The sequence below is a fragment of the Pipistrellus hanaki genome, assembly GCF_964339955.1.
Source record: "Pipistrellus hanaki genome assembly, chromosome: 5".
NCBI classification, from domain to species: Eukaryota; Metazoa; Chordata; class Mammalia; order Chiroptera; family Vespertilionidae; genus Pipistrellus; species Pipistrellus hanaki.
This window is the reverse complement of record NC_140507.1, coordinates 1,607,281-1,632,452: the sequence shown is the minus strand read 5'-3', so window position 1 is coordinate 1,632,452 and position 25,172 is coordinate 1,607,281. Positions and strand designations below refer to the sequence as shown.

At 68.4% G+C, this 25,172-nt stretch overlaps 2 protein-coding genes across 2 annotated transcripts in view; both read right to left on the bottom strand.

Moving 5' to 3' along the window:
* The window catches only part of AP5Z1 (adaptor related protein complex 5 subunit zeta 1), an 84,466-nt gene that overhangs the window by 14,495 nt on the left and 44,799 nt on the right, over positions 1-25,172 (bottom strand). The window lies entirely within an intron of this gene.
* Positions 579-22,706, bottom strand: FOXK1 (forkhead box K1). Its single transcript, XM_084886160.1, has 9 exons — positions 22,077-22,706; positions 7,657-7,842; positions 4,857-5,013; positions 4,409-4,555; positions 3,551-3,744; positions 3,212-3,378; positions 2,667-2,954; positions 1,441-1,665; positions 579-1,001 (listed from the first exon to the last, which is right to left on the bottom strand). Exons 1-9 carry the CDS (start codon positions 22,610-22,612, stop codon positions 709-711), a joined length of 2,193 nt encoding a protein of 730 aa, XP_084742286.1. The 5' UTR covers positions 22,613-22,706; the 3' UTR covers positions 579-708.

Here is a 25,172-nt window from a genome sequence, read left to right as displayed (position 1 = left end):
TTCGTGCCGGGAGGGCCCAGCCCGCCCTGTCCTGGCGCCTGGGGTGGGAGCCCCCATCGAGCTGGCTGCCGAAATGGGTGTCGTGGCGGCGGCTCCCGGCTGGTCCGCAGGAGCCTCCGGAGTGGGCCGGGCTGCCGCTGCGGGCCGCGCTGGGGCCCACGTGGCTCTCGCCGCGGACGCCCCTGAGGGGCAGAGGCGAGGGGTCACTCCCAGGGTGGCCACGGCGTCTGCAGGTGAAACTCGGACCAGACGATCGCTCTGGCCTCAGATGGGGGGAAGCCCGGTTCCCACGCTGCACGCGGACACGGACTCCTCAGTCCACAGCCCCCCCACCCCCGTTAATGCCAGCGAGCTCCGGGCCACGGTCCCGGCGGCAGACGTCAGAGCAGCTGGAAGCCGGACGCCCGCCTTCTCGCGGTTCCGATGCGGGCGCAGAGCGGAATGCCGTCTTCGAAGGCTGCCGGGCCCGCTCTGCTGTCGGCCGGGCCTGGCGTCTGGTCCTCGTGCGCGGCCTCCCCACGCCCCGACGGGCCTGTGGACAAGCCGTGCTCGGAGGAAAACAAAGCATCCCAGAACCATACAGTCTGAACGCGTTTATGTTTGGTTTCGACGATGGCAGGTGCAGGTGCCGGTGGGGAGGGCGCGTGGCAGGAGCAGGCGGGCGGGCGGCCTGTCCGTGTGGCGTGCGTCCACTCCACCTCCTGGGCGTCACTCCCCGGTCCCAGGCCCCTGCGGGCCGGCGGCGATGACCCCGGCCTGCGCGCTCACAGTCCCGCTGGGCTCCTCCAGCCGCGCCCTCTTCGCCTCCGGCTCCCCGGAGGCTGCCGCAGAGGGGACGGCGGTGGCCGGCGTGGTGGTGGCGGCGGGCGTGGCTGTGGCTGGCGTGGCGGTGGCGGTGGCAGCTGCAGGCTCCTCGGGCCCCACCTCGCACACCCGGGCGACCACCACGGGAGTGGACGAGCTGGCCTGGGCCGCCAGGAGCTGCAGGGGGCTCGTGAGGGCTGCGGGGAGGGAGCGAGGTTACGAGGGACCCGCTCCCAGCCACCCACCTGCTCCCACCTCATCTGAACCTGCTTTCCCGTGAGCCACCCACCTTAACCCAGTTCCCTCTCCACCCGAGGGGTGCACTGTCCCTGTCTGCTCCAGCACCTGCCCTGCCCCCTCCGCTGCACCTGGCTGAGTGCCAAAACCCTCAGCCTCAGCCTCAGCCTCAGCCCCAGCCCCGGGCCCAGGATGTGCCCTCAGCCAGCCTCAGCCCTGGTCCTAGGACATGGCGGTCCCAGGCCGTGTGGGGTCCCAGGCCATGTGCCGTCCGACGCCCTGCCCGGACGGCTCGGGGTCACAGTGCCTGGCGCTTAGCACTGCTCAGCCGGTGGATGCCTGATGGGCTGCCGAACGGCCTGGCAAACGGTCCCCGGGCACTGACTGTGCGGCACTCACCATAAGCGCTGCTGGCGACACTGCTGGTGGGGACCGCGTGCCTTCCGTTCTGCGTGACAGCCCGGACCGGGAGGGGGTGCTGCCCGAGGCTCACGGGCGTGGCCGGCTGCAGGATGGTGACCGTGTGCCCGGGGACGCCGGGGGCCATCTGGCTGGCCACCGTCTGGATGACACGGGTGGCGGTGGGGATGGTGGCGAAGGCGATGGTGGGCTTCTCCTCCAGGCCTAGGGGAGAGCGGGCGTCAGCGACCCCTCGCCGGGCGCCGCCCTGAGCTGCGGGTTCTGTGCCGATGCTGGGAAACCATCGCTTCTCAAAAAACACGGCACCGAGGAGGCACAGCCAGGTGACCGAGGAGCAGGACGTTCAACACACGTGTAACGGCCACACAGCCAGGTGACCGAGGAATGGGACCGATCAACACGTGTGTAACAGCACCGCTAAACACCCGTGTAACAGTCACACTTACAGCCAGGTGACCAAGGAATGGGACCGATCAACACGTGTGTAACAGCACCGTTAAACACGCGTGTAACGGTCACACTTACAGCCAGGGTGACCAAGGAGCAGGACTGTTCCTGGGAATGGCTGACGTCCATGCAGACCCCTGGACCCACTGCTGGGATCACCGTTAGAGACGGGGCCCGGTCCAGCCAGGCCCGTGAAACGCGTGCTCACTTTAGACAACCTCTAAGGACTCCTCGTCCTTGGTCCCGACCCCCCAAACAGGGTGACCTGGGCAGCGAGCCCCCGGCTGCTCCTCACGGGAGGGCATGCTCTGGGGGTGACCCTGCTGACTGCACAGGGTGGGCTCCCCAAAACACAGGTAGCAGGGAGTGGGGGCAGGAGGCTGATAGTGATTGGATCAGAGACTGCCTGTGCCCGACCCCTGGGCCCTGTGTCTTTGACCCCCGTGCTCTATGCCCGACCCCTGTGCCCTGTGCCCCCGACCCCTGTGCCCCTGACCCCCGTGCTCTGTGCCTGACCCTTGTGCCCTGTGTCCCTGACCCCCGTGCTCTGTGCCCCTGACCCTTGTGCCCTGTGTCCCTGACCCCCGTGCTCTGTGCCTGACCCTTGTGCCCTGTGTCCCTGACCCCTGTGCTCTGTGCCTGACCCCTGTGCCCTGTGCCCCTGACCCGTGCACTGTGCCTGACCCCTGTGCGCTGTGCCCGAGGCCGAGGCTGACAGCTCTACGCCCTGGAGCCCCAGAAGGACCCCATGCTCTCACCTCTTGCCTCGCTGCCCAGGTCCAGCACCGTGGTGCCTGCTGCTTCCTGGGTGCCCCCTGCCGAGGCCTGGTTGGTGGTGAGGATGTAGCCGTTGGTGGAGCTGGCGGAGGAGGTGACCACCCGGAGCATGGTGACAGGGGGCGCCTGCTGCACCACGTGGATGGCGTGGCCCGGGGGCTGCTGTGCCGCCACGATGGACGCAGGCATGTAGGCCACGGGCTTGGCCACTAGACAAGGGGGTCGGGGGGGCACGGCCATGATCACGGGCTGGGCGCTGACGGGAGAGCCTGCAGAGGACGCCGCGAGGTCAGTGGCCCTGACCCCCGGCCCGGGTCTGGGTCTGCTGCCGCGGGCCCCGACCCCCGACCCCCGACCCCCGACCCCCGGGTCTGGATCCGCCCGCCACAGGCCCCCACCCCCGGCCCGGGTCTGGGGCCTGGACACCTTTTCCTGGACACCTTTCCCACCAGGGCCCCGACCCCCGGCCCGGTCTGGGTCTGCCGCCTCGGGCCCCACCCCGGCCCGGCCTGCAGGCCGCTCTTACCGGGCGCGCTCTGGGAGTAGCGGTACTCGGGAACAGAGGCGAGCTTCGACCCGAAGTCCGGGTCGTGTGGGACGGGGGAGCCCTCCCGGGACAGGCACTCCGGGGTCTGCAGGCCGCTGGAGCGAGGGGACATCAGCCCGGGGTGGGTGGGCGAGGCCGGAGCGCTCCTGAGGAGGGAGGGCCGCGCGGGAGCCACTGAGCACAGCGGAGGCGCCAGGACGCGGACCGCGTGGGCCTGCCCTTCCCTCGCGCAGCCTCTCGGAGCGGCGAGGGGCAGTTCCGGCCGCGCGGACCGGGGCCAGGCCCTCGGGACGGGAGGGCGGGGAGCGGGCGGCTCACCTGGAGGACAGTGGCCCGAAGGGCGTGCGGAAGCAGGACACGCCCCTCTGCCGGCGCTTCCGGAAGGCCTGCTCCACCAGCTTGGCCTCGGAGGCCGGGTCGATGCGCCAGAAGGACCCCTTGCCCGGCTCCTCCTGCGAGCGCGGCACTTTGATGAAGTAGCGGTTCAGGGACAGGTTGTGGCGGATGGAGTTCTGCGGCAGAGATGGCACCGCGCTGGCCAATCGGGAAGCCACACGGCCACCCCCCCCACGCAGGGACACGGGGCTCAGGGTCACACCGGGGGCGGCTCCTGCGGGCTGGCAGGCTCTGTTTTATGGGGCAGTGCAAAGGCGTGGGGAGTTTTTCTGGTCAAAACCAAGGGCCCCATCGCTCCCATTTAGTGCAAGCGTGAGGCAGGAAAAGGTGTCCAGGCAAAGCCAGCACGGAGCCTGGCGGGGTGCTCAGTGGTTAGAGCACCAGTCTCAATTCCAGTCAAGGGCACATGCCACCGGTGCAGGCCCAATCCCTGGTCGAAGTGTGTGCAGGAGGCAACAACTGCGCGCTCTCTCTCTCTCTCTCTCTCTCTCTCTGTCTCTTCCCCCACTTGCACGCTCTCAAAGAACCCATGGAAAAACGTCCTCGGGTGAGGATCTATCAGACAGACGAAGAAAAGCCTGCGAGAGTCGCTGGCAAAGGAAAGAAACCAGGAGACATGGTGAGGGGACACGCTGGTTACGCCCGACGCAGACCCGGTCTCAGAGCCCGCGGAGGAAGCGCCCGTGACGGCCACGTGGAGTGAGCTCGGAGCCCACAACGTGCGGGGGGCACCCCTCCTCAGCTTCGGCCCTCCGAGCGGCCGTCCCAGCGCGCCCTCACCTGCCAGCCCTTGTCGGCCGTGCGGTAGTAGGGGTAATGCTTGGTGATGTGGGCGTAGATGCCGCTCAGCGTCAGCTGCCGGTCCTGCGCCGACGAGATGGCCTGCACGATGAGCTGCGCGTACGAGTAGGGTGGCTTCGACTCGTCCTGGGAGCGGAGGGGGTGTGAGCGCGGCCCCCTCCCGCCCACGCCCTCCCCGCAGCAGCGCCCGCGGGACAGGTCCTGTGTCTCCTCCAGCCGGACCGCCGCCCGCCCGCTGGGCCACGGGCTCCTCCAGGAGGCGCCCTCGGCCGGGGGGAGGGCTCTCCCACGGTTTGCGGACCCCGCCCTCCTCACCTCCGGCTGGGGGGGGGGCGGGGGACCCAGAGGAAGCTGCAAGGCTAACCCTCCCTGCTCTCAGGACTGACTGACACCGAGGCCGAGGCCGGCCACAGAGGCGGGCGGGCACCTTGGGGCTGTCCCCTCCGGACGCGTCGGCCTGCTGCTCCGAGGCGGCCTTGGCGGCGAACTCCGCAGCCAGCTGCAGGTCCGAGGTCACGTTCTGGACGAACCGGTAGCCGGAGGAGCCGGCCCCGCGGGGGCTGGCCGGGCAGGAGTTGGGAACACTGCGGAGAGAGGAGGCTCTGGTCACGTCCTGGAGGCCTCGGTGCAGGAGCGACCCGGGCCCTGACGGCACGGGGACACAGCGCCCGCGCTTCCTGCGCCGTGATCAGATGGCACCGCGCCCACCGGTGAAGGCGGACCGAGGCCAGGAGCACCGTCATGTCCTCAGCACACACTGGCTCGGGGAGGCGGCCGGCCGGGCAGGGTGGCCCGCGGGGCCCGCTGTCCACACGGTGGCACTCAGCGAGGTCGGGGCGGCGCTGCTGCTCGCCGCTCCAGGAGGGCCACCGCCTGCGGCCGCAGCCACCGGCTCCCTCCTGGCCCCGGGGACAGCCAGTGTGCGGCAGGCTGTGCCCTCCTCCGCGGCCGCCCCGGCTCCGAGCGCACGGAGGGGCCGGTGACATGTTCTGGGCGTGACGGCCGTGTCCCCCAGACCCGCTCACAGGAGCTCCCCGACCGCGTGTCTGTGGGCCCGCGAACAAGGCCACTTCCCTTTTCTCAAACCCTCTGCTCCACGTGGAGGCCACCGCTTCGCAGCAGCTTCCTTCAGGGGGCGCTGCTTCACCTTCTGGCGGAGACTCGGTGACAAACACTCCCCCCAGCCTGGCGGCCACTCCCTGTAGCCTGGCAGCCTCAGCAAAACCCTGGAAACCGGCGGAAGCCGGAGGGCGGGCCGGCTGTTTACCCGAGTCCCCACAGGTACCGCCACGCCCCAAATCCCAGAGCAGGGGGGGCTGTTCAAACCCAAAGGGCACAGGAGGCCCACACTGCGGGGCCAGCAGCCAATGGGGCGGGCGGGCGGCGGCCTCACCAAATTAGGAGACAGCGAGGGGAGGGGCCGGGCGGGCTGCTTCCTAGAAAGGGCTGGGCTGCCAGCTCCCGGGCCACTTCCTCCGGGCCACTTCCTCCGGGAGGGGGAGGCCGGTTCCGAGGGAGAGAAGGGGAGGAGCCGGGAGGGGAGGGCCCAGGCTGTTTGTAAACACGGCGCCTCCCGCAGAGCCTCTGAGGCCTCAGCTGCCTTCCAGAGCCACACAGACAGACGGTGTCACACAACACAAACCACCGTCCCAGTCCCAGTTCCGCTCCCTGCTCACATTTCACCAGTGAAAACAGGAAGCCGGCCTGTGTGCGGCGCAGATAAGAGGACCGAATGGGGACAAGCGGGATGGAGACGCAGCCCGACCGACTTGGACCCTGAACCCAGTTACATATAAAGGACACCGCGGGGACAGGCGCCGCCCGACGCTCAGAGCAGCGGTCCCAGGACACGGCCCAGCAAAAGGCCTTCCCCCTGCCCGCCCCCCCCCCGCCCCCCGCTCCGCCCTCCCCCGCCCCAGGCCTGGCCTCCTCCCAACAGCAGCTCCCACGGCTCCCGGTCTCTCCCCAGACACTGTTACTGGGAGCAGGACTGGGAGTACGCTTACTATGAAGCTCTCCAGGTACGAACCCAGACGTTGGCGGATTATAAACTCCTCTCTCTCTCTAAAAGCCCAATATGTCCCCACGGGAGTGCAACCGGGAGACCATTCGCTCGCGATGACGTGCACTGACCACCAGAACCAAGAAAGGCTCCAGCCAGCAGCCTCCAGCCAGGGAAGGAAGGCCCTGATCAGCCCTGACTGCCGGCCAGGCCTAGGGATCCTGCTATGCACAGATTTCATGCACCGGGCCTCTAGTTGTTAATCACGCCTTCCAGGGAGAGGCTGGGACTGGGGTGAAGCTGGGAACGGGGTGAGGCTGAGATTGGGGTGAGGCTGGGGTCGGGAGAGGCTGGGGTCGGGGGAGGATGGGGGTCAGGGAGAGGCTGGGTCAGGGAGAGCCTGGGGTCGGGAGAGGCTGGGGTCGGGAGAGCCTGGGGTCGGGAGAGGCTGGGTCGGGAGAGGCTGGGGTCGGGAGAGGCTGGGGGTCGGGGTGAGGCTGGGTCGGGAGGGGTCAGGGAGAGCCTGGGGTCGGGAGAGGCTGGGTCGGGAGAGGCTGGGGGTCAGGGAGAGCCTGGGGTCGGGAGAGGCTGGGGGTCGGGAGAGGCTGGGGGTCAGGGAGAGCCTGGGGTCGGGAGAGGCTGGGGTCGGGAGAGCCTGGGGTCGGGAGAGGCTGGGGTCGGGAGAGCCTGGGGTCGGGAGAGGCTGGGGTCGGGAGAGCCTGGGGTCGGGGGAGGCTGGGGTCGGGAGAGCCTGGGGTCGGGGGAGGCTGGGGTCGGGAGAGGCTGGGTCGGGAGGGGTCGGGAGAGGCTGGGGGTCGGGGTGAGGCTGGGTCGGGAGGGGTCGGGGGAGGCTGGGGTCGGGAGAGGCTGGGTCGGGAGGGGTCGGGAGAGGCTGGGGGTCGGGAGAGGCTGGGGGTCGGGGGAGGCTGGGGGTCGGGGGAGGCTGGGTCGGGAGAGCCTGGGGTCGGGGGAGGCTGGGGTCGGGAGAGGCTGTGCAAATGCTCTGTCTCCAGAAAGCCTGCGCTGCTCCCGAAGGCACTGACGCTTCAGGCTGCAGCGTGACGCGCTGGGCGGTCTTCGCTTTGAGGGAATCTCAGAGGCTGTGCCAGGAGCCAGGCCCCGGGCTCCGCAGCCCCAGCACGCCGCCCGGGGCACCTCCAGCTGCTGCCCGCCCCCCCAGCACCCCTGGGCCCGGCCCGCGGAGGGGCGGCTCCGGCGAGCTCACCTGATGGTGCCGGTCGGGGAGGGGATGGGGCTGACCAGGCTCCGGAGGTCCGGCTCCGGGATGTGGATCCTCAGCGGGGAGATCTGGGGGTAGAGCGGCCGCAGCGGCGAGGCGGGCGCCTCCTCCTGGTGGTAGAGCGCCGTGAACTGGATCTTGATGGCCGTGCTGGGGAAGCGGAGGGTGCACCTGCGGGAGGGGGAGGGCGTCAGCCGGGAGCAGCCGGGGAGCGAGCCCGCTCAGGAGGGGAGCCCTGTCCGCCCGCCCCCCGCCCGCACAGCCTTGGGGCGGTCCTGTGCGCCGCGGGGCCGCCTATGCTGACATCACGGCTCCTCTGACGGCACCGGGGACCCGTCCCCCGGAGGCCCCGCGGCCTCATGTCCAGCCGACGCGCTGCCCACGAGCTGCCGGGCACGGCGTGGTGAACGGAACCCGGCGGAGCGGCCCCCCACAGCGACCGGCCAGCGGCTCCTGTGACCGGCGGCCCGAGGACGCACGCACCACCTCCGGCCACGGCCTGGGCCGCCAGCCGCTGCCGCCGCGCCCGCACTCCCTGCTCCAGCAGCTGAGCAGCCGCCAGCCCGCCCGCGGGCACGCAGCCGCCCTCACCGTCCCCTTGGCTCTGGGAGACAGCCGTTCTACGAAACCGGCCGCCCGGAGACCCGCTCCCACGCTGTGACGCGCGGACGGGCACCGCTCTGCATGCAGAAAGGCGGGACCCCGGGCTCGCCCGGCCCCAGGCCCTGCGTTTCTAGCTCCAAACCAAACCGGACAAAGGCCCTGACGCGCCCGCTGCTGACCCTGCACCCAGAGGTCAGGGTGGGGTGTCTGCCTGGAGCCACCAGGGCTCTGGACCCATCCTGCCTGCTTCTCCTTTAAGCTGCGGCTAAAGCCACACCGACGTCCTCTACCTCCTCCACACACACGTGCACACGCACACGCACACGCCTGTCCCACAGCGTGAGACAGGAGGCAGCGTAATGACAAACACCTGAGGACAGTCACGGCCTGTGCCTGTCTCTCCTTCGGCCGCTCCGGAGGAACCAACCAGCCCGGTGCCTGCCGGCCTGCCAGGGCGCGCCGCGCAGTCTGTGCTGAGTGACTCCCCAGGGCCGCCCAGAGGGGCCGCTTCGGCTGCGGCGGCACAGGCACCGGGAGCCGGTGTCGGTGAAGGCGGAGCTGGCGCGCGGTCCGAGGAAGCACGGGTTCCAGCCCGAGCGTGCGGCCCAGCCGGGCCTCTGAGACCGTCCCCGCCCCCACCGCACGGCTTCTAACCAGAGGGCACTCCGAGCGCAGGCACGCACAGCACGGGATCTCCGAGCGGGGAATGCTCTTCGCAATGGAGACGGCAACAAGGCAAAAACAAAACCCAAAACAAAACCAAACAGACACAAACCGTCCCAGAGGCACTCCGGCCTCTAAGGAGAAACATGCCGCCATCTCACGCGGGAAGCGCAGTGAGACCGTCTGTGACCCGCCCGTCGCCCTCAGGAAGCAGGCACACACGGGAGGGACGGCTCGGACAGGGAGGCCGGGCTGTGGCACAGACAAGCCCCCGAGAGCGCAGTGTGCCCCCAAGGCCTTCCCTACGGAGGACAGGGCACGGGCCGCACAGGGTCCGAGGCCGGCCTGGCCAGCACCTGGCGGCCACCAGGAAGCACTGTGTCCCCTCCCCGCCCAGCAGGCCGTGTCAGGGAGCGCTAATGGGACAAGACTGAAATCAGACCAAAGGCTTCCAACATGGCACCGCGTAAACCCCGTGCCACAGGAACGGTCTCAGACATGAGAGCAGCGCGGGCACCCCAGGCACGCGGGCTCCGAACCCCTGGCCGCTGTGCAGCGCCGCCCCCCGACGGGCAGGACGAGCTGGCATGTGAGGCGGCGGCTCCATGGCCGCCTGTGGCCTGTCCCTCCGCGGCCCAGGACACGAGTGAGGGTGAGAACGCTCCGGAAGGACTCGCTGCCACGTCCAGGCCTGGCAGCAAGGCAACCCTGCAGGAAGGCAGGCGGGGAGGGCCCAGGACGGCCCAAGACCGCCCCCCCCTCCCCAAAACCGACGACACAGCCATCCGGGGGGCGGGCGGCCAGAGAGGTGAGAGCAGCCCATCGGCTGGGAGCGGCGGGGCCGCAGAGGGCTCACCGCGTTTCACCGGAGCCGAGGGGCCGCAGACCCGCTAAGGGGCGTCACGCCAAACCACATGCAGGAACACGGAAGGACTCAGAGCTCCACAGCAAAGAGCACTCGGGTCGAACAGCCGAGGACACGCACTCGCACACGAGACACACCCGCGTCGCCCATCCCCAGGGTGCCCCGAGGCTGCCGCCCTGTCGGGACGGCCCAGTGCGAGGGACCGAGGATGGTCCACGTGCGCCAGGGCGGGAATGGACGGCACGAGGCCCTGACGCGGCTCCGCACTGTCCCCGGCGCGTCCCAGAGAAGGGACACCCCGTGTCCACCAGAATCCGACCTGTGGTCCCAGCAGCCCTATGTGAACAGCCCGAAGAGGAGCAGACACGGGTCCCCAGCGGAGGCAGAGCCCGGTGGAGCCCCGCCCGCCCGTGGGCAACCTCGCTCGCAGCAGAGGAGGTGGGAAGCGGCGTCTGAAAGAGTCAAACTCAGCTGAAGCCGGTGTGGCTCAGTGGATAGAGCGTCGGCCTGTGGACTAAAAGGTCTGGGGTTCGATTCTAGTCAAGGGCATGTACCTTGGTTGTGGGCACATCCCCAGTGGGGGGTGTGCAGGAGGCAGCTGATCGATGATTCTCTCTCATCGATGTTTCTCACTCTATCCCTCTCTCTTCCTCTCTGTAAAAAAAACACACACACACAATAAAATATATTTAAAAAAAAAATGAAAGAGCCAGACTCAGAGGAACGTTGGTCCACGTGCTAACACTCAGGACGACAGTCAGGGCTGGGGCGGCTGGTGTGACAGCGGAGGGGGCGGGTGCAGTGGGGGGCGGCGATGCAGGTCTGCAGTGTGTCACGGACAGCCACACGCAGTGCCCTGGTCTGGACGTTGCCCCAGGGTCACTGAGCTGTCCCAGTGAGGGGGCAGGGAAGGGAACCTGCGGTGACCCCCCAGCAGGACTGCAGGCGGCAGGACCAGCGGCGAGGAGAAGACGCCGGTGCCGCGCCCACACAGGCCCGGCTGCCCGGCTCGGCCAGGCGCGCTCACGGCTCAGACCCTGACTCCAGGCCTGGGTCCTCGCACGGAGGAATGCCAGCCTGCCCTGGAGCACGGACTGCTGCCGCAGCTAAAAATACCCGCCGGGACGCCCCAGGAGGAAGAGCTTCCTTTTATAGCGAAGACCAGGTTCCTGGAGGAAGCGGATGCCAGCCTGGCAGGCGGGGGGCAGATGTGGGCCAGGACCCCGCACTCGGAGCCAGGTGCCCCCTCACAGCGCTCACCACACTTTGCCCAGACGGGTGCTTCGCTGCAAACACCCCCACAGCCAGCAACCAGCGTTAACTTTTATTTTAAAAAAATCAAGCCATGCCCTGGCCGGGGTGGCTCAGTGGGTAGTGCATCGGCCTGCGGACTGGAGGGTCCCAGGTTCCATTCCAGTCAAGGGCACGTGCCCAGGTTTCGGGCTGGATCCCCAGTAGGGGGCATGCAGGAGGCAGCTGATTAATGATTTCCTCTCATCGTTGATGTTTCTATCTCTCCCTCCCTCTCTGAAATCAATAAAAACGTATTTAAGTAAGTAAATAATCAATCCACGAGCTCAGAACGACTCATCAATCCCAGCGAATCCCAGGTGAGTGAGCGTGGCCTCTGGGAGCAGTGCAGCTGCCAGGGGGAGCTGCCCTCGTCCGGGCGGGGAGCAGCCCTGGCAGGGAGTGTGTGCGGCCGGGGCCTGGCCTGGGTCCGGGAGGAACACGGTGCCCCTCCTCCTCCCGCCCTGGTCCGGCCGCTGGGCCCCCGCCGTCTGTCCCTCTGGGAAGGAGGACCACGGCTCCCACAACCTCTGCCGAGAGCCACCTGGCCCTTTGTCCCGGGCCCCAGGCGACGGGCCGGGAGGGGTCCCCCGCCTCTCTCTGCGGGGCTGCCTTCCCCCAGGATCACTGAGCAGCACGAGGGGCCGCGTGGAGGAACGCTCGGGCTGCGTCAGTGGCCAGTCCTCGCCCGGTCTCGGGCCGCACAGCCACCAGCAAGACCCCGTGCGTCCGTCAGCCCCGCAGCCGGTCTCCCGGCAGCAGCGCCTCCCAGCGCCCTCTGCGCCCGCTCGGCTGGCCCTGCTCCGCCTGCACCTGCCAGGGCGCCCGCAGCCCGACACCCGCAGTCCCGACGCCCGCAGCCCCGAGGCCCGCAGCCCGAGGCCCGCAGCCTGACGCAGGCCCGTGTGGGGTCATTGCATCGATGCGCTTCCTGCACGAGACCCGGGGCTGCCTGGGCCGGCCACGGCAGGAACAGCGGTCGCCCTCCCACCGGTGAGTTCTGAACCGTGAGGAGCTGCCGCTCCCCCGGGAGACATTTAACCGGACGTGAGGCCGCCCGCGCCTTAGGGAGCAGCCAGCAGGAGGAGCCCCTCCCAGACCCTGTCCCAGCGGCTCGCAGGCCCTCAGAGCCCCGCCCATGGGAAGGGACAGGACGGAGCCCTGTCAGTGTCCTCCAGGTGAGAAGAGGTCAAAGGGCAGGCCACCAGCCCGGCGTGGTCCGCCCGGCCGCACAGAGTGCCATCGCAGACGGCCGTCTCCTCCAGTGCAGCTCCCACCACGCTCCCAGCCGCTGAGCCGTCACCGTTGGTTACTTAGAGCTCAGTGACCAGCACACTAGCGCGCAGGGAGGGACTGGGAAAGCCAGCCTCCTTGGATGCGGCACCGAACAGGTGGCGGCTACCAGGCGAAGGGCCGGGGGTGGGCTTTAGCCTAACTTTAAGATAAGCCTGCCGAAGCCACAGCTCTGAGCACAATTTAAAATAAACGCCCTCCGCCAAGTGGAGCTTCCAGCACGGGGTGAGTCAGCGGCAGCCTCAGCCCTCACAGCCCTGCCCGCTGGTCAGCGCTAACGGACGGAGGGGCGGGCGGAGCCGGCAGCAGTGAGGACGGACCCTGAGCGGACGGGGCGGGAGGAGCCGGCAGCAGTGAGGACGGAGGCTGTGCGGAGGCGGCCAGGCGGCACACAGCACGTCAGACAGGCGCGGCCACTTCCACGTGGCAGGAGGGTGGGTGCCGAGAAGCGGGCTTTGTCCACTGAGTGCTCCTGCCAGGGAAGGTTTCTCTCTCTCTCCCCTCCCTTCCTCCCGCAGGCTCTCTCTAGTAACCGAGGGAAGAAATGTCTGGGGGGGGGGGGGGGATTAAGACAAACAAACAAACAAAGAACAAGGAAAAGCAAACACAAGCATCAAACCCCCAATGCGGAACACAGTCCAATCCCCCCGCCGGCAGGCTGCAGGCATGGCGGGGGCCCGGCACGGGCAGGTGTGCAGGAGCGGGGCTGGGCCCAGACAGACGCAGGGAGGCGCCCACACGCAGTCCCCTGGGGCTGGCCCAGGTCTGAGAGCCGCCGCCCACTCCCTCCAGGCCCACAAAGGCCGGGGCACTCGGCGAGCTGCAGCTGGGACCGCGAGGGGACACTCGGTCAGGACGGGGCAGGTGGGACGGCTGTGCGGCCGTGAAGATGGTCGGTGACCGTCTGGGGGTGCGCCACGAAGCCCTTCCCGGGAAGTGAGAGCACACGCAGTGAGACGAGACCGCACGACGCCACGCCCTGTGTGTGAGCTGCGCCCCCACCACGCCGGGGACAAGCGTCCGCGTGGCCGCCTGCGTGTGGAAGCAGCGGGAAGCCCCTGGGGGCCCGGGAGACCGGGCACCGGCATGTGCTCCTCCGAAAGGCTGGAACCTGGCACACGGACACCATCCACACAGGCCAGCGGCGCGTCCCCGCGGGTGAACGTACGCTCATCCCCGGGGCTTGTCCGCGCCGGGCCAGCCTGGCCCACCTGAGCTCCGCACCCAGCGCTGCGCTGCCACCTCCCGCTCACCACTCCGGGCACCGAGAGCCTCCCGCCGGCTCAGCTTCCCTCCCACTCAGGGGCCTCTCCGCCGGGCCCCGTGGCAGCAGCGATGGCGACGGGCGCTGGCGAGTCCCTCTGCGCCCGGCTCTGAGGCGGAGCGTGACCCACAGTGTGTCCGTCTCTCCGGGCTGCCCCGGCGGGCAGTGTGTCCGTCTCTCCGGACTACCCCGGCGGGCAGTGTGTCCGTCTCTCCGGACTACCCCGGCGGGCAGTGTGTCCGTCTCTCCGCGCTACCCCGGCGGGCAGTGTGTCCGTCTCTCCGGGCTACCCTGGCGGGCAGTGTCCGTCTCTCCGGGCTACCCCGGCGGGCAGTGTGTCTGTCTCTCCGCACTACCCCAGCAGGCAGTGCCCCGGCCCCAAATGAGGCAGTGCTCGAAGGCCACTGTGCTCAGGGCACCGGCCGGAGGCTATGAGGCCAGGCCGCCCGAAGCTGAATGGACTGCTTTCCATCTGCTGTGGATTCACCGGTCAGCAGTTCACGGTGCCCACGGTGTGCCCAACACTGCGGTCCCAGAGCTCCAGGAGGGAGCATGTCTCGCCCCAGCACAAACCCCCGGCCAGAGGGGAGCCGGGACCCCGAGAGGCTCCGGGCCAGCGGCTCAGGCCGCCTGCTCGGAGCCTCGGCAGCCCTCCGGTCCGGCCGGAGCGAGCGGAGCCCGGGGGTTTGCTGTGGCTCCGGGCGGCTCTCGGCGATGCAGCCACAACCACAGGAACGCGACGCGGCAGTGGAAGCGAGACAAGCCGCCCCGCGTGCGGAGAGCGCGGCCGGAACGCACAGCCTGTGCCCGGCGCAGCGGAGCGGTCCCACCGGGGAGGCCCCAGGGCGGCCCCTCCCAGGGCCTGGCCGCCGCGCACCCCAAAAGTGACCGGGATTGTCACGAGACGGGTCACGTTGAGTGATGTGGATAAGACGCCGCCCCTCTCTCTCCAGTGCCGGTCAGCGGGACGGAGGCCGAGGAGCCGCGCGGTGCGGAGCGGGTGGCAGTGGGCCGGGCGCTGTGCGGACGGGTGGGCAGCGGAGCACAGTGGCGGCGGGCGCTGGCTGGTGTCCTGAGGGATGCGGACGGGACACGTCCTCTGAGAAGCCGCCGGGGACGAGAAGGGGGTGCGGGAGGCTAACACCCTCCCCCCGGAGCGGCACACAGACAGCAGAGCCCCGTGGCGGACAGTGGGCACCGGGGGTCTGGCCAGAGGAAGCACAGGAGTGCCTTGTACTCGTCTTGCAACTTCTTTAGAAGCTTAACATTTTTTCAAAATGGAAAGTTAAAAAAATAATTAGAATTACTAAGCCCAGACCAAAAAAAATCACAACAAAAAAAGGAAGGAAACGGGCGTGAGCCCACACCGCCCCTCTCCTGCCCGTGAGCTCTGAGCTTCAGAAACGGGAACACCCCTCATGGAGCCACCCCCACATCGACATGTAAACAACCTAGGGTGAAACAGAACACATTTCAAAACCCGTGGTCGACAAACTCATTCGTCAACAGACCAAACAGCAGCAGGACAACGATGGAAATTTCTTTTGAGAATCAAATTTTTTAAACTTAAACTGCATAGGTAGGTACGTTGTAATTAACTTAATTAGGGCGCTCCTAAGCTGGCCTTTGCTAAAAGCTCAAGGGGCCAAAGAGCCGCCTGTGGCTCGGGAGCCGCAGTTTGCCGACCACTGCACTAGACAAAAGGAGACGGAGGCCTTGACCAACCTCAGCCAGACGTGTGGACAGAAAAGAAAGGGTGTACAGATCGGGGTGAACGCCGTTCCTGTAAATATTTTGTTTTCATGCCACATGGTGTTTCTCAATGAAGAAGCCAAACAGCAGGTAAACATGGCTGTGTTCCAATAAAACTTTATTTATACAAACAAGAATCTGGCACCATTTGGCTCACAGACGGTAGTTTGCTGACTGGATCTAAACGTGGCCCAGCTGGGCAAGCTGTTCACCTTACATCCCTTCTCCCTGGGCACGTGCCCCCCACCCCTGCCCCGCCCAGTGGCCTGGACCCAGCTCTGGCTGCTGGCACAAGAGTGAAGGGAGAGCCTCAACCTCGGGGTCCGCCCACCAGCACTGCCCTCTGGGCCCTGCCATGGCCCGGTGCAGCCGCCGCAGCCCGGAGCGCAGGCGGACGGGGCGGGGGTGGTGATGTCACCAGCTGGTGCTGCTGGTCCCGACGCCGAGGTGAAAGGCGCCCTCGACACCGACACAAACGCCTCCTGGAACTCCCGTGAGCGAGACCTGGCGCTGGCACTTCCGCCCGCACAGCAGCCGCAGAGGCTGGACCTGTACGCACGCACTCACTCAGCCGCAGTCTCCTAGGCGCGGGCACTGCGCTGGCTCCGGAGCTGATGCGTCCTCGCAGGAGTCAGCTTCCCGAGGGGCCGACACCTCTCCAGTCCCGGACGGCGACAGCACGCTGGCAAGGGCCCCGGCGCGAACAGCGTCCCTGCACACCAGCTCGCCACGCTTAGAAAGGACCGAAACCAACCCTGCGAGGGGCTGGCTCCCGCAGCCGCACCACCACGCGTGTACCCGGCGGCCCAGGCCCGCCAGCCGGTGCCGTCTCTCCCTGCCGCCCAGGACTCTCAGGCTGACGTCCCCGGGCTCCGGAGCTCCGTGCTGGAGCACACGGGCGTGCAGTCCCGTCCTGCGTCCGGAGCGGCAGCAGCCGAGAGCCTGACTGGTCCCAGGGCGGGCACGGTGCCTCCCGCGCCTGGACCCGCAGCACCTCACTGGGTGGGCAGCCGGGCCCAGGCCAGACCGGCCGCGGTCTCTCTCCCGGAGGGACAGGACGCTGCAGCAGCAGTGCTCCCCGGGGGGCGGGGTCACCCGAGGCGGTGGCCACACGCGTGCCCGGAACCACATGCGTGCCCCTCTCCAAAGTCACGCGGGGCAGCACACGTGCTATCTAAACCAGACTAACGGAAAACTGAAGGAAGATGAGTTCTTCAGTCCATCCACACGCCCAGGCTGACCCGGACCGGCCGCGCCGGCAGCACCCGCCACGGCGCAGGCTCTCGGCTCTCCCCGGACCGGCTGGCTGACGGGGGCAGGCGGAGCTCTGTCCCCCCATCTACAGAGAAAGGGCCGCTCTGAGACAGCGGGGTCCCGGCCGGAGCCCTGGTCTGTGAGCAGCGGACAGGGAGGCGGGCGCCTGGCGGCAGCAGCGATGTTATCCCCAGCAGGATTCTCCCCCCTCCACACACACACACACACACACACACACACTTACCAGGGCGGGACTCCCCCTCTCCCCGAACACTCTTACCCAGACAGGATTCCTCCTCCACACACACACACACACACCCCGGTGGGACTCCCCCTCCACACACACACACACACACACACACACACACACTTACCCGGGCGGGACTCCCCCTCCACACACACACACACACACACACACACACACTTACCCCGGTGGGACTCCCCCTTCACACACACACACACACACACACACACACACACACACTTACCCCGGTGGGACTCCCCCTTCACACACACACACACACACACACACACACACTTACCCGGGCGGGACTCCCCCTCTCCCCGAACACTCTTACCCAGGCAGGATTCCCTCTCCACACACACACACACACACACACACACACACACATGCTTACCCCGGTGGGACTCCCCCTCCACACACACACACACACACACACACACACGCTTACCCAGGCGGGACTCCCCTCTCCCTGCACACTCTTACCCAGGCAGGATTCCTCCTCCACACACACACACACACACACACACACACACACGCACACAGGACAGCGCGGTGACAAGGTGCAGCCGCACAGACCGGCAGGAAGGAGCACCTCCCTCAGACACTCCTGTTGGGGGCACAGCCATTAGCTCACAGAAGCCGTCTGGATCGGCGCAGTGACTCTGTTCCCGAACGGGACCAGCTCACACACTCGGCCTCTGGGCTCCAAGGCTGACAGGAACAGACACCCCACCCGGCTGGCTCTTCGGGCACCGCTCCGGCCTGAACCCCCAGAGCTGGGGAACCACACGGGGACCGCGCCGGGCTGCGGGCAGGGCAGCGTGTGCTGCACACGGGCCTCGGGAGGAGCGTCCTGGGGACACGGAGGACGCTGTGGCTGACAGGTCCCAGGGGACAGCGGGCAAAGCTCCTGGTCAGAGCCGGGAACACCCTCACACGGCCTGGGCACACCGCCTCGGGGGGCCACCCAGCTCACCCACCACGGCCACGAACAGCCCCGGGCCACGGGCAGAGTGCGCACGGGAGCCCGAGGGCCTGACCACGGGCGCCCAGCAAACAGGGACACGCCGCTCTCCCGGCCTCGGCCGGACGCTCCCTCACACTGTGGCCTGTTCCTCCGCCCGCCCTGCCAGGAGGCAGGAGCTCCGCCCGCAGCCGCGGGGGCCAGCGCCAGGGCTGCTTCCAGGAAGCCGGCCAGCGGCCCCTCCCTGAGGCGCCGGGATGGAGGTGCCATGGCAACGAGGCCGCTGTCGCTGGCGTTGTCTGGCCCGACCTCAGGAGACCTGCGGGCAGCGGAGTGGACGCTGCCCGCCAGGACCCCGTGCCTCTCCTCCCGCACACACGGCCACGTGCCGTCGTTTCCGAAGGCGAACGGGACACGCAGAGCCCACACCCTGTCCGCCGCCCGCAGTGACAGAGGCTCCTGGACCGCTGCGCACACCCGACAGACAGCACTGATTTCTGACACACACGCTGTCCTTGTGGGGACAGCCCCAGCTGCAGGGGAACTGCGGCTGGAGAGAGCGGTGCCTCTCTAACCCCCCCGAGGCGGCGGCTGCCCCCGCCTGCCCGGCCCGGGAGCCCTCCAGAGTCCCAACGAGACGGCAGCCTGACTCTGAGCAAACGTTTACGACACAGTGACTTCTAACCGGCAGGAAAGCCAGAAAAGCCGTTATTCAGAGTGGGCGCCACATTTCTGTTTAAAAAAACTGCCCTGGCCCATTTGGCTCAGTGGATAGAGTCCAGGCCTATGGACTGAAGGGTCTCGAGTTCGATTCCGGCCGAGGGCACATGCCTCGGGTGCAGGCTCCTCCCCTGCCCGGACCCTGGCCGGCTGGTGCAGGAGGCAGCCAGGTGATGTGTCTCTCTCACGTCGATGTTTCTCTCTGTCTCTCCCTCTCTCCTCCTCTCTCTAAAAATCAATGGAAAATATCTTCGAGTGAGGATTAAAAAAAAAGTACTCGTCTGAGAATACATTTTTATTGACAAGAGAGAGAGAGGGGGAGAGAGACAGACAGACACAAGCTGGCAGACTCCCGTACAGGCCCCAAAGGGGGGTGGCAATGGGATGATGCTCCAACCCAGTCGCTGGCCAGGCCATTGCATGTCTTGTTCCAGCGGTCCAGGCACAGCACCAGCCTCTCCGTTCTGCAGCCTCAAACCATCTCCTCTACCCAACCACCACGTCTGAACACGCCACCCACTGACACGCCACCCCCGAACACACCATCCACTGACACGCCACCCCCGAACATGCTACCCTCCCAATATGCCACCTTGAACATGCTACCCGTCCGACATGCCACCCCGAACATGCTACCCGTCTGACATGCCATTCCCGAACACGCCATCCACCGACACGCCACCCCCCAAACATGCTACCCTCTCAATATGCCACCCCGAACATGCTACCCTGACCTGACTCCCTCTCTTGTCCCAAGCACAAACCCAACTAGGCACACAGGCCCAGTCCTGGGCAGCACCGCCCAGGCTGTGACCCATGTCCACACGTGTGAAAGGCCTGGGGGCGGCCACATGACGGGCGGGGGCCGGAACACACTCCCTGTCCCTGGGGTGCCGGCACTGGCTGACACCTGCCGTCTTCACTCAGTCTGGGCGCGTTCCAGTGAACTCCGCTGTAGTAACTGCTGGTAAGGCCAGTGACTAATGCGATCTTCTTCAAACGGCGCGACGGAACAGCAACGTGAACTACGTTCTGTTTTCACTTACGCAGTCACACTTACGTAGTAACGTGCTTTGGCTGTTACAATTAACGACTGCTCGTCTCGGCACACGTGCAGAGGCCGTGATCCATAGCACGCCAGTCACCGCATGCGGGGGGGCGGGGTGCCAGCCCGGGGAGCGGAGGCAGAGGAGCGACGCCGCGCAGGTGACAATACGAGGCCGACCTCGGCAGCAGCTTCCTGACAGGCACGCCACTACCCACTGCCTCTGAGGCAAGTCTGGCCCAAACGTCACACCCAGTCTGACCCAGCCTCCAGGCCCAGCCGCCAACTTACAGGAGTGACGGGCACCAGGAGCCCAACCGGTGACGGGACGCTTACAGGCCGGGACCTTGCCGCAGCGGAAAGGAGAGGCAGATGGAGCGGGCGGACGGTGGGCACCGGACCAATCGGAGTGCCCACCGGACCTTCCAGATTCAACGCAAACCCTTCAAACCTTCCCCGGCAGGAAGGGAGCCCAAACCCTGCCTGGGCGTCAGGGACAGAAGAAATCCTTGGCTGTGAGTGCGATAGCGACGCTGTGGTTAGGCTGAGAGAAGCAGCTTTATCTCTGAGGCAGGCACCGCGACATTGTGATTTGCTCCCAAATGACAGGCGGGAACCAGGTGAGCGGGGGCAAAGATAAGCCAAGCTCGGCCGGGACCCGCCAGCTGCTGCAGCCGGGGCATGTGTGGGGGGCGGGGTGTGGGGGTGAGCCCGCGTCTCATGCAACCTCAGCCCAGGGGCAGTGAACGCTCCCCACAGTCAGGGCCCTCACGTGCGGTGAGGACACGCATGACGCCAAAGCTGTGCACCGGCGCCATAGACCCCGTGTGGAAGCCGTCACGAGCTTTCGTTTCAGAGGAAACTGTGCACATCACTCCCCGGCTCTCAAGTCACGAAATCGCCCTGGTCGCCTCCAAGCCGAGGCTGGACTTCCCTGGGAAGGAGCTCTGACAGCCCAGAGGGTGCCAGGAGCCTCAGGCCGAGTTTCTGAAGAGGAGAGACTGCCAGACTGTGGCCGGCGGACTGCCATCAGCTGTGAGGCTTCCAGAGCAAACAGCCCTCTCCAGGAGCACACAGGCGTCCCTCACGCCCTCCCTCCCACCCTGCCTGCAGGACCAGAGGCCAGCAGCCACAGGCGGGGCGGGGCACGCAGCGGCCACAGGCCCAGGGATGCGCCCGCGGAGAAGCCCAGCTCCCGGGGTGCCACCTGCAGAGCAAGGTGAGCACCAAGCCCACCTCAGACACAGACGTGGTCCGCCTGCTCAGCTACTGCCCCCCTGGCTACCGTGTCCTCCCCTGGGCTAGGGAAACCCCGAAACCCAGGTGCGAGGCGCAGCCTGCCCACAGCCAGGCGGGAGCTGGAACCAGGATCGCCGCCTGGGCAGCCAGCCTGAGTCAGAGCGCAGAGCCGCAGCAGGAGCCGCAGCAGGAGGCGCAGCGGCCTCCGGAGCCGCAGGGGAGGGCGGGGGCTGTTCGCCTGGTTCCCACAGGCGTGGCCGCCCCGATGCGGCTAATGGCCCGGGAGCCGGCCTGCGGGTTCCCGGAGAGAGAGGAGCCGCGATCCCGGCCCGGCCCGCCAGCCATTCGCCCAGCCCCGCTTCCCCTGCACATGCCTTTCGTGTTTGCAAAGCGCAGTGAGTCACTGGATGCTGCGCTCGCAGGCTGTCCAGCAGCGTGTTTACCGCCGAGCACGCGGCCGGAGGAGGCTCCGCGGGGAAAGGAAGGGAGAGCCCGGGGGGCTGCGGAGAGGAGGCACACAGGCCGGGGCGGAGGCACACAGGCCGGGCGGGGCCGCGGGACGGACACCAGCCCCGCAGCGGAGAAAGCGCGGGGGAAATGGGCAGTAACCGGCTTTCTCCTCCCGGAGCGGGGCTCCCCGGGGCGGGCGGGCGCGCGTGGGAACCGGAAGCGGGGAAAGTGAGCCGGGCGGAAGGAAGGAATACCGGGAGGTGGCGGAGCCCGCGCCCCAAGCCCCGCGGCCTCCCTCCCCGCCGGGCCCTGGCCGTCCGTCCCGGGGCGTCCGGAGCCGCCTCTCCGCGCACATCCAGGGCACCCGTCCTCCCGGGAGGGGCGGCCCCTCCCGCCCAAGGCGCCGCCGGAGACCTATCCCTCCCGCGGGGAGGGGGCCCCGCACCTCCTGCCACCACCCGAGCGAGCGGGGCGACCCGGGGTCCCGACCGGGGCGGGGACCACGCCGGGCGGAGCGACCCTCGAGGCCAGAAGCCAGGCCGGTGGGGTCAGGGGACCCGGGCCCGGCGGGCGGGCACCGGGGGGCCCGGGCCCGGCGGGCGGGCACCGAGGGGCGCGGGCGGGCACCGGGGGACCCGGGCCGGGGCGGGCGGGCACCGGGGGGCCCGGGCCCGGCGGGCAGGCACCGGGGGACCCGGGCGGGGCGGGCGGGCACCGGGGGACCCGGGCGGGGCGGGGCGGGCGGGGTCGCGCACTCACTGCCGGGGCAGCTGCAGGGCGGGCGCGCCGCGCCGCTGGAAGGCCCCGTCCACGAAGACGCCGTTCTTGCCGAGGCAGCGCAGGAGGAAGTGCGGCTCCTGGAAGGTGAGCTGCAGGTGGCGCCGCGAGATGAAGCTCGACAGGCCCATGCTCACGTCCACCGAGCCCTGCGACGAGTTGCGGCCGATGGTGACGCTCGGCTGCCGCATGAGGAATTCGAACTCGCGGCCCTCGAGGCGCGCCAGCACCGGCCCCGGGCTCCGGCGCACCGAGGCGGCCGCCGCGGCCACCAGGGCCTCGCCCGGCGCGCCCGCGCCCCCCGCGCCCCCCGCGGTGGCGCCCGGCGGCGGCGGCGGCGGGGGCTGGGCGGGCGGCGGCGGCGACGGGGCGGCCGGCGCGGGGGCGGGGGCGGCGGGGCCCGCGGCGGCCGGGAAGGCGGCGGCGGCGGCGGCGGCGGCGCACCGCGCGGGGCTGCAGGGCGCCGAGCGCAGCGCCAGCAGGGCGCGGGCCCCGCTGTCCTCGCCGACTTCGGCCATGTTCGCGCAGCTCCGGGCGGCCTCCGGCGGCGGCGCGGCGCGGGGGGCGGGGCTCCGCGGGCGGCGGCGGGCGCGGAATCCCGGCCTGGATCGCGCCGCGGCGGAGCGGAGCCACGGCCGCGCGCCCGCCCGTCCGCCGGGGCTCGCGGGGCTCGCGGGGAGCGGGAGGCGCTGTGCGCACCGGTCCGGCCGCTGCGCCTGCCCCAGGGCCGCCGCGTCGCCTAGGCCCCGGCTGTCGGCCGCCCGGTCCTCGGTCCGCGGGGACAGGGAGGGGACAGGAGGGGGAACCCGCCCGCCCCCGAATGTCTAACTGGAAAGCGTGGGTCCGGGAACAGGTGGCCTCAGCGGTCGCTGGGCCTGGACCCTCCTGGGCCTGACCCCGTCCTCAGCCCCCGGTGGGAGGGCACAGAGCTCCCACAGGGAGGTGTCCGCTGCGATGGCGTTGGCCTGAGGTGCTGGCCACCCCGGTGCCCTGGGTTCCTTTGGAGCCTTCCCTTCACCCAACCAGCGGCTGGGTCCCCCGGAGCCGTGCGGGCGCCAGGGCGGGCGAGGCAGCGGCCCGCCCTCCAGACCCGCACAGTCCTGTGCGCCAGGCCCGGGCCTCCCTTACAGAATTGGGAAAGCTTCTGCCCAAACCACAGGCCTCGGTGTTCGTGTCCCTTGGAGCGCACAGAGGCACACAGGGTGGCCCGGGCCTGCCACACGTAGACACCCACCGGCCGTCTGCAAGTGCTGGCTCCTAAGCAGCCATCGTGGGTGACAGCGAGGGCTCCACCAGACAGGGCTGGGAAGGGGCAGTGACAGCGGTGAGGACCAAAGACCGGAGAATCTGAATTCTCCCGCTCCGCAGGCCCGGAGGGCCAGCCGAGCTGCTTCCCAGGGCGCCGGACAGGAAAGGGAAAGCTGGGAGGAGCCTCTGAAGCTGGTGCAGAAGCGACAGGGACAGAACTAGCTCCAGGTGCCCGGCGCTGGGCTGTTCTGGGAGATGCCCGTTTAGGCCCGTTAGAAAGGAGCGGTGAGCCCTGGCTTGTGTTGCTCAGTGGATAGAGCGTTGACCTTTGGACTGGGCCCTCGCCTGGACTTATTCCCCGTGGGGACGTGCAAGGCGGCGGTGGGGAGGGCCCTGTGGACAGGATCCTCCTGGACACCCCCAGCCTGGTCCCGGCTGAGTGAGGGGCCCAGGAGGGGAGCCCCATGTCTGAGAGGGCGTCCACGCACAGAGCACCTTGAGGGCCTAGAGGTAAAAGATGCAGGCTGTCCCCCAAATGTCCGCACACTCTGAGTAACCGCACTGGCGGGCTCTATTAAAATGGACCTCATTTTCAAAACAGCCACCAGCTGTCGGTGTGTGCACATGTTTGGGGACACCCTGCATTGGACCACCGAGCTTCCTGTTCCTGTCACAGCGTCACTTCCTGCTGCTGCTGCCTCCTCCCCGGTCCTTCCTGTGGCCCCTTCCTGCTGGGTCCCCGGGTTCCCACGCACAGGGCCCGCCTGTCACCGCTGCCGAGGACAGGCAGGCAGGCAGGCTGATGCCGCGGAAGCTCTGCCCGGCCTGGGAGACCCCGGGCACCGGGAGGGGTGGGCCCTGGGCCCGGCCCGGGCAGGCGGCTTGCCCTTCGTCCCCAGCCTCGGCCTCTGCCATCAGAGCTCGGCCACGCCAGGAAGTCTCCGCCGCCACGGACACTGTCGCCCGGAGCGTGGAGCCGGGGGGCTGCCCTGGCGGTGCTACACCAACAGGCAGGCTCCCCGCCGGGGCTCCTCAGTGGTTGATAGTGGACCTATGACCCAGGACACAGGCCCGGTCAGGACACAGGCCTGGGTTACGGGCTCCATCCACTGTGTGGGGTGTCCAGGAGGCAGCCAATCTGTGATTCTCTCTCATGGATGTTTCTCTCTCTCCCCCTCCCTTCCTCTTGGAAATCAATAAAAACATTTTTTAAATTGTGTGTTAGTCCTCCGTTGCTGGTGACAAACGACTCCACACGGCTGCAGTGAGACGCGCCTCGGGGTGACAGCTGCTGCTTCTGGCTCCGGGGCTCTTGTGCAGTCACATCAAGAAGTCCGCGGGCTGTGTCTTCTGGAAAGTTCTGAGTCCCAAGGGCCCCTCAAAACAGAATGAGGTGCAGTGGACGGGGCCCGCCAGCGCCACGGTGCCCGGCGGGGTGACCCTGGGGGGCTGGGGCATGGCGGGCCGTTTCCTGGCTGCAGAGCCGGCGGGGCCGAGGGCTCAGCAGAGACGGCAGTGGGCCCTGGACACGGAGAAGCTCGCTCTGTCCCCTCCGGAGGCCGTTTTGTGAGGACAGCCTCGGGGTAAGGGACACAGGAGTCAGCCTGAAGGCCCCCCCAGAGGGACTCCCCACAGAGGGCCCCCCCCAGAGGCCCCCACCGTGGGGGGCGGCTCAGCGTGGCTCCGGGCAGACGCGCTGGCCAGTGGCAGGAGGCTGCTCCCTCCGGGTGGAGGCCAGGACCGTTTCTCCGGTCTCTACCCTGAGCACCGGGGGCTTACAGGCGTGTCGGGCCCTGGAGGGCTCCCCAGCGCTCACCCCAGACTGGTCCT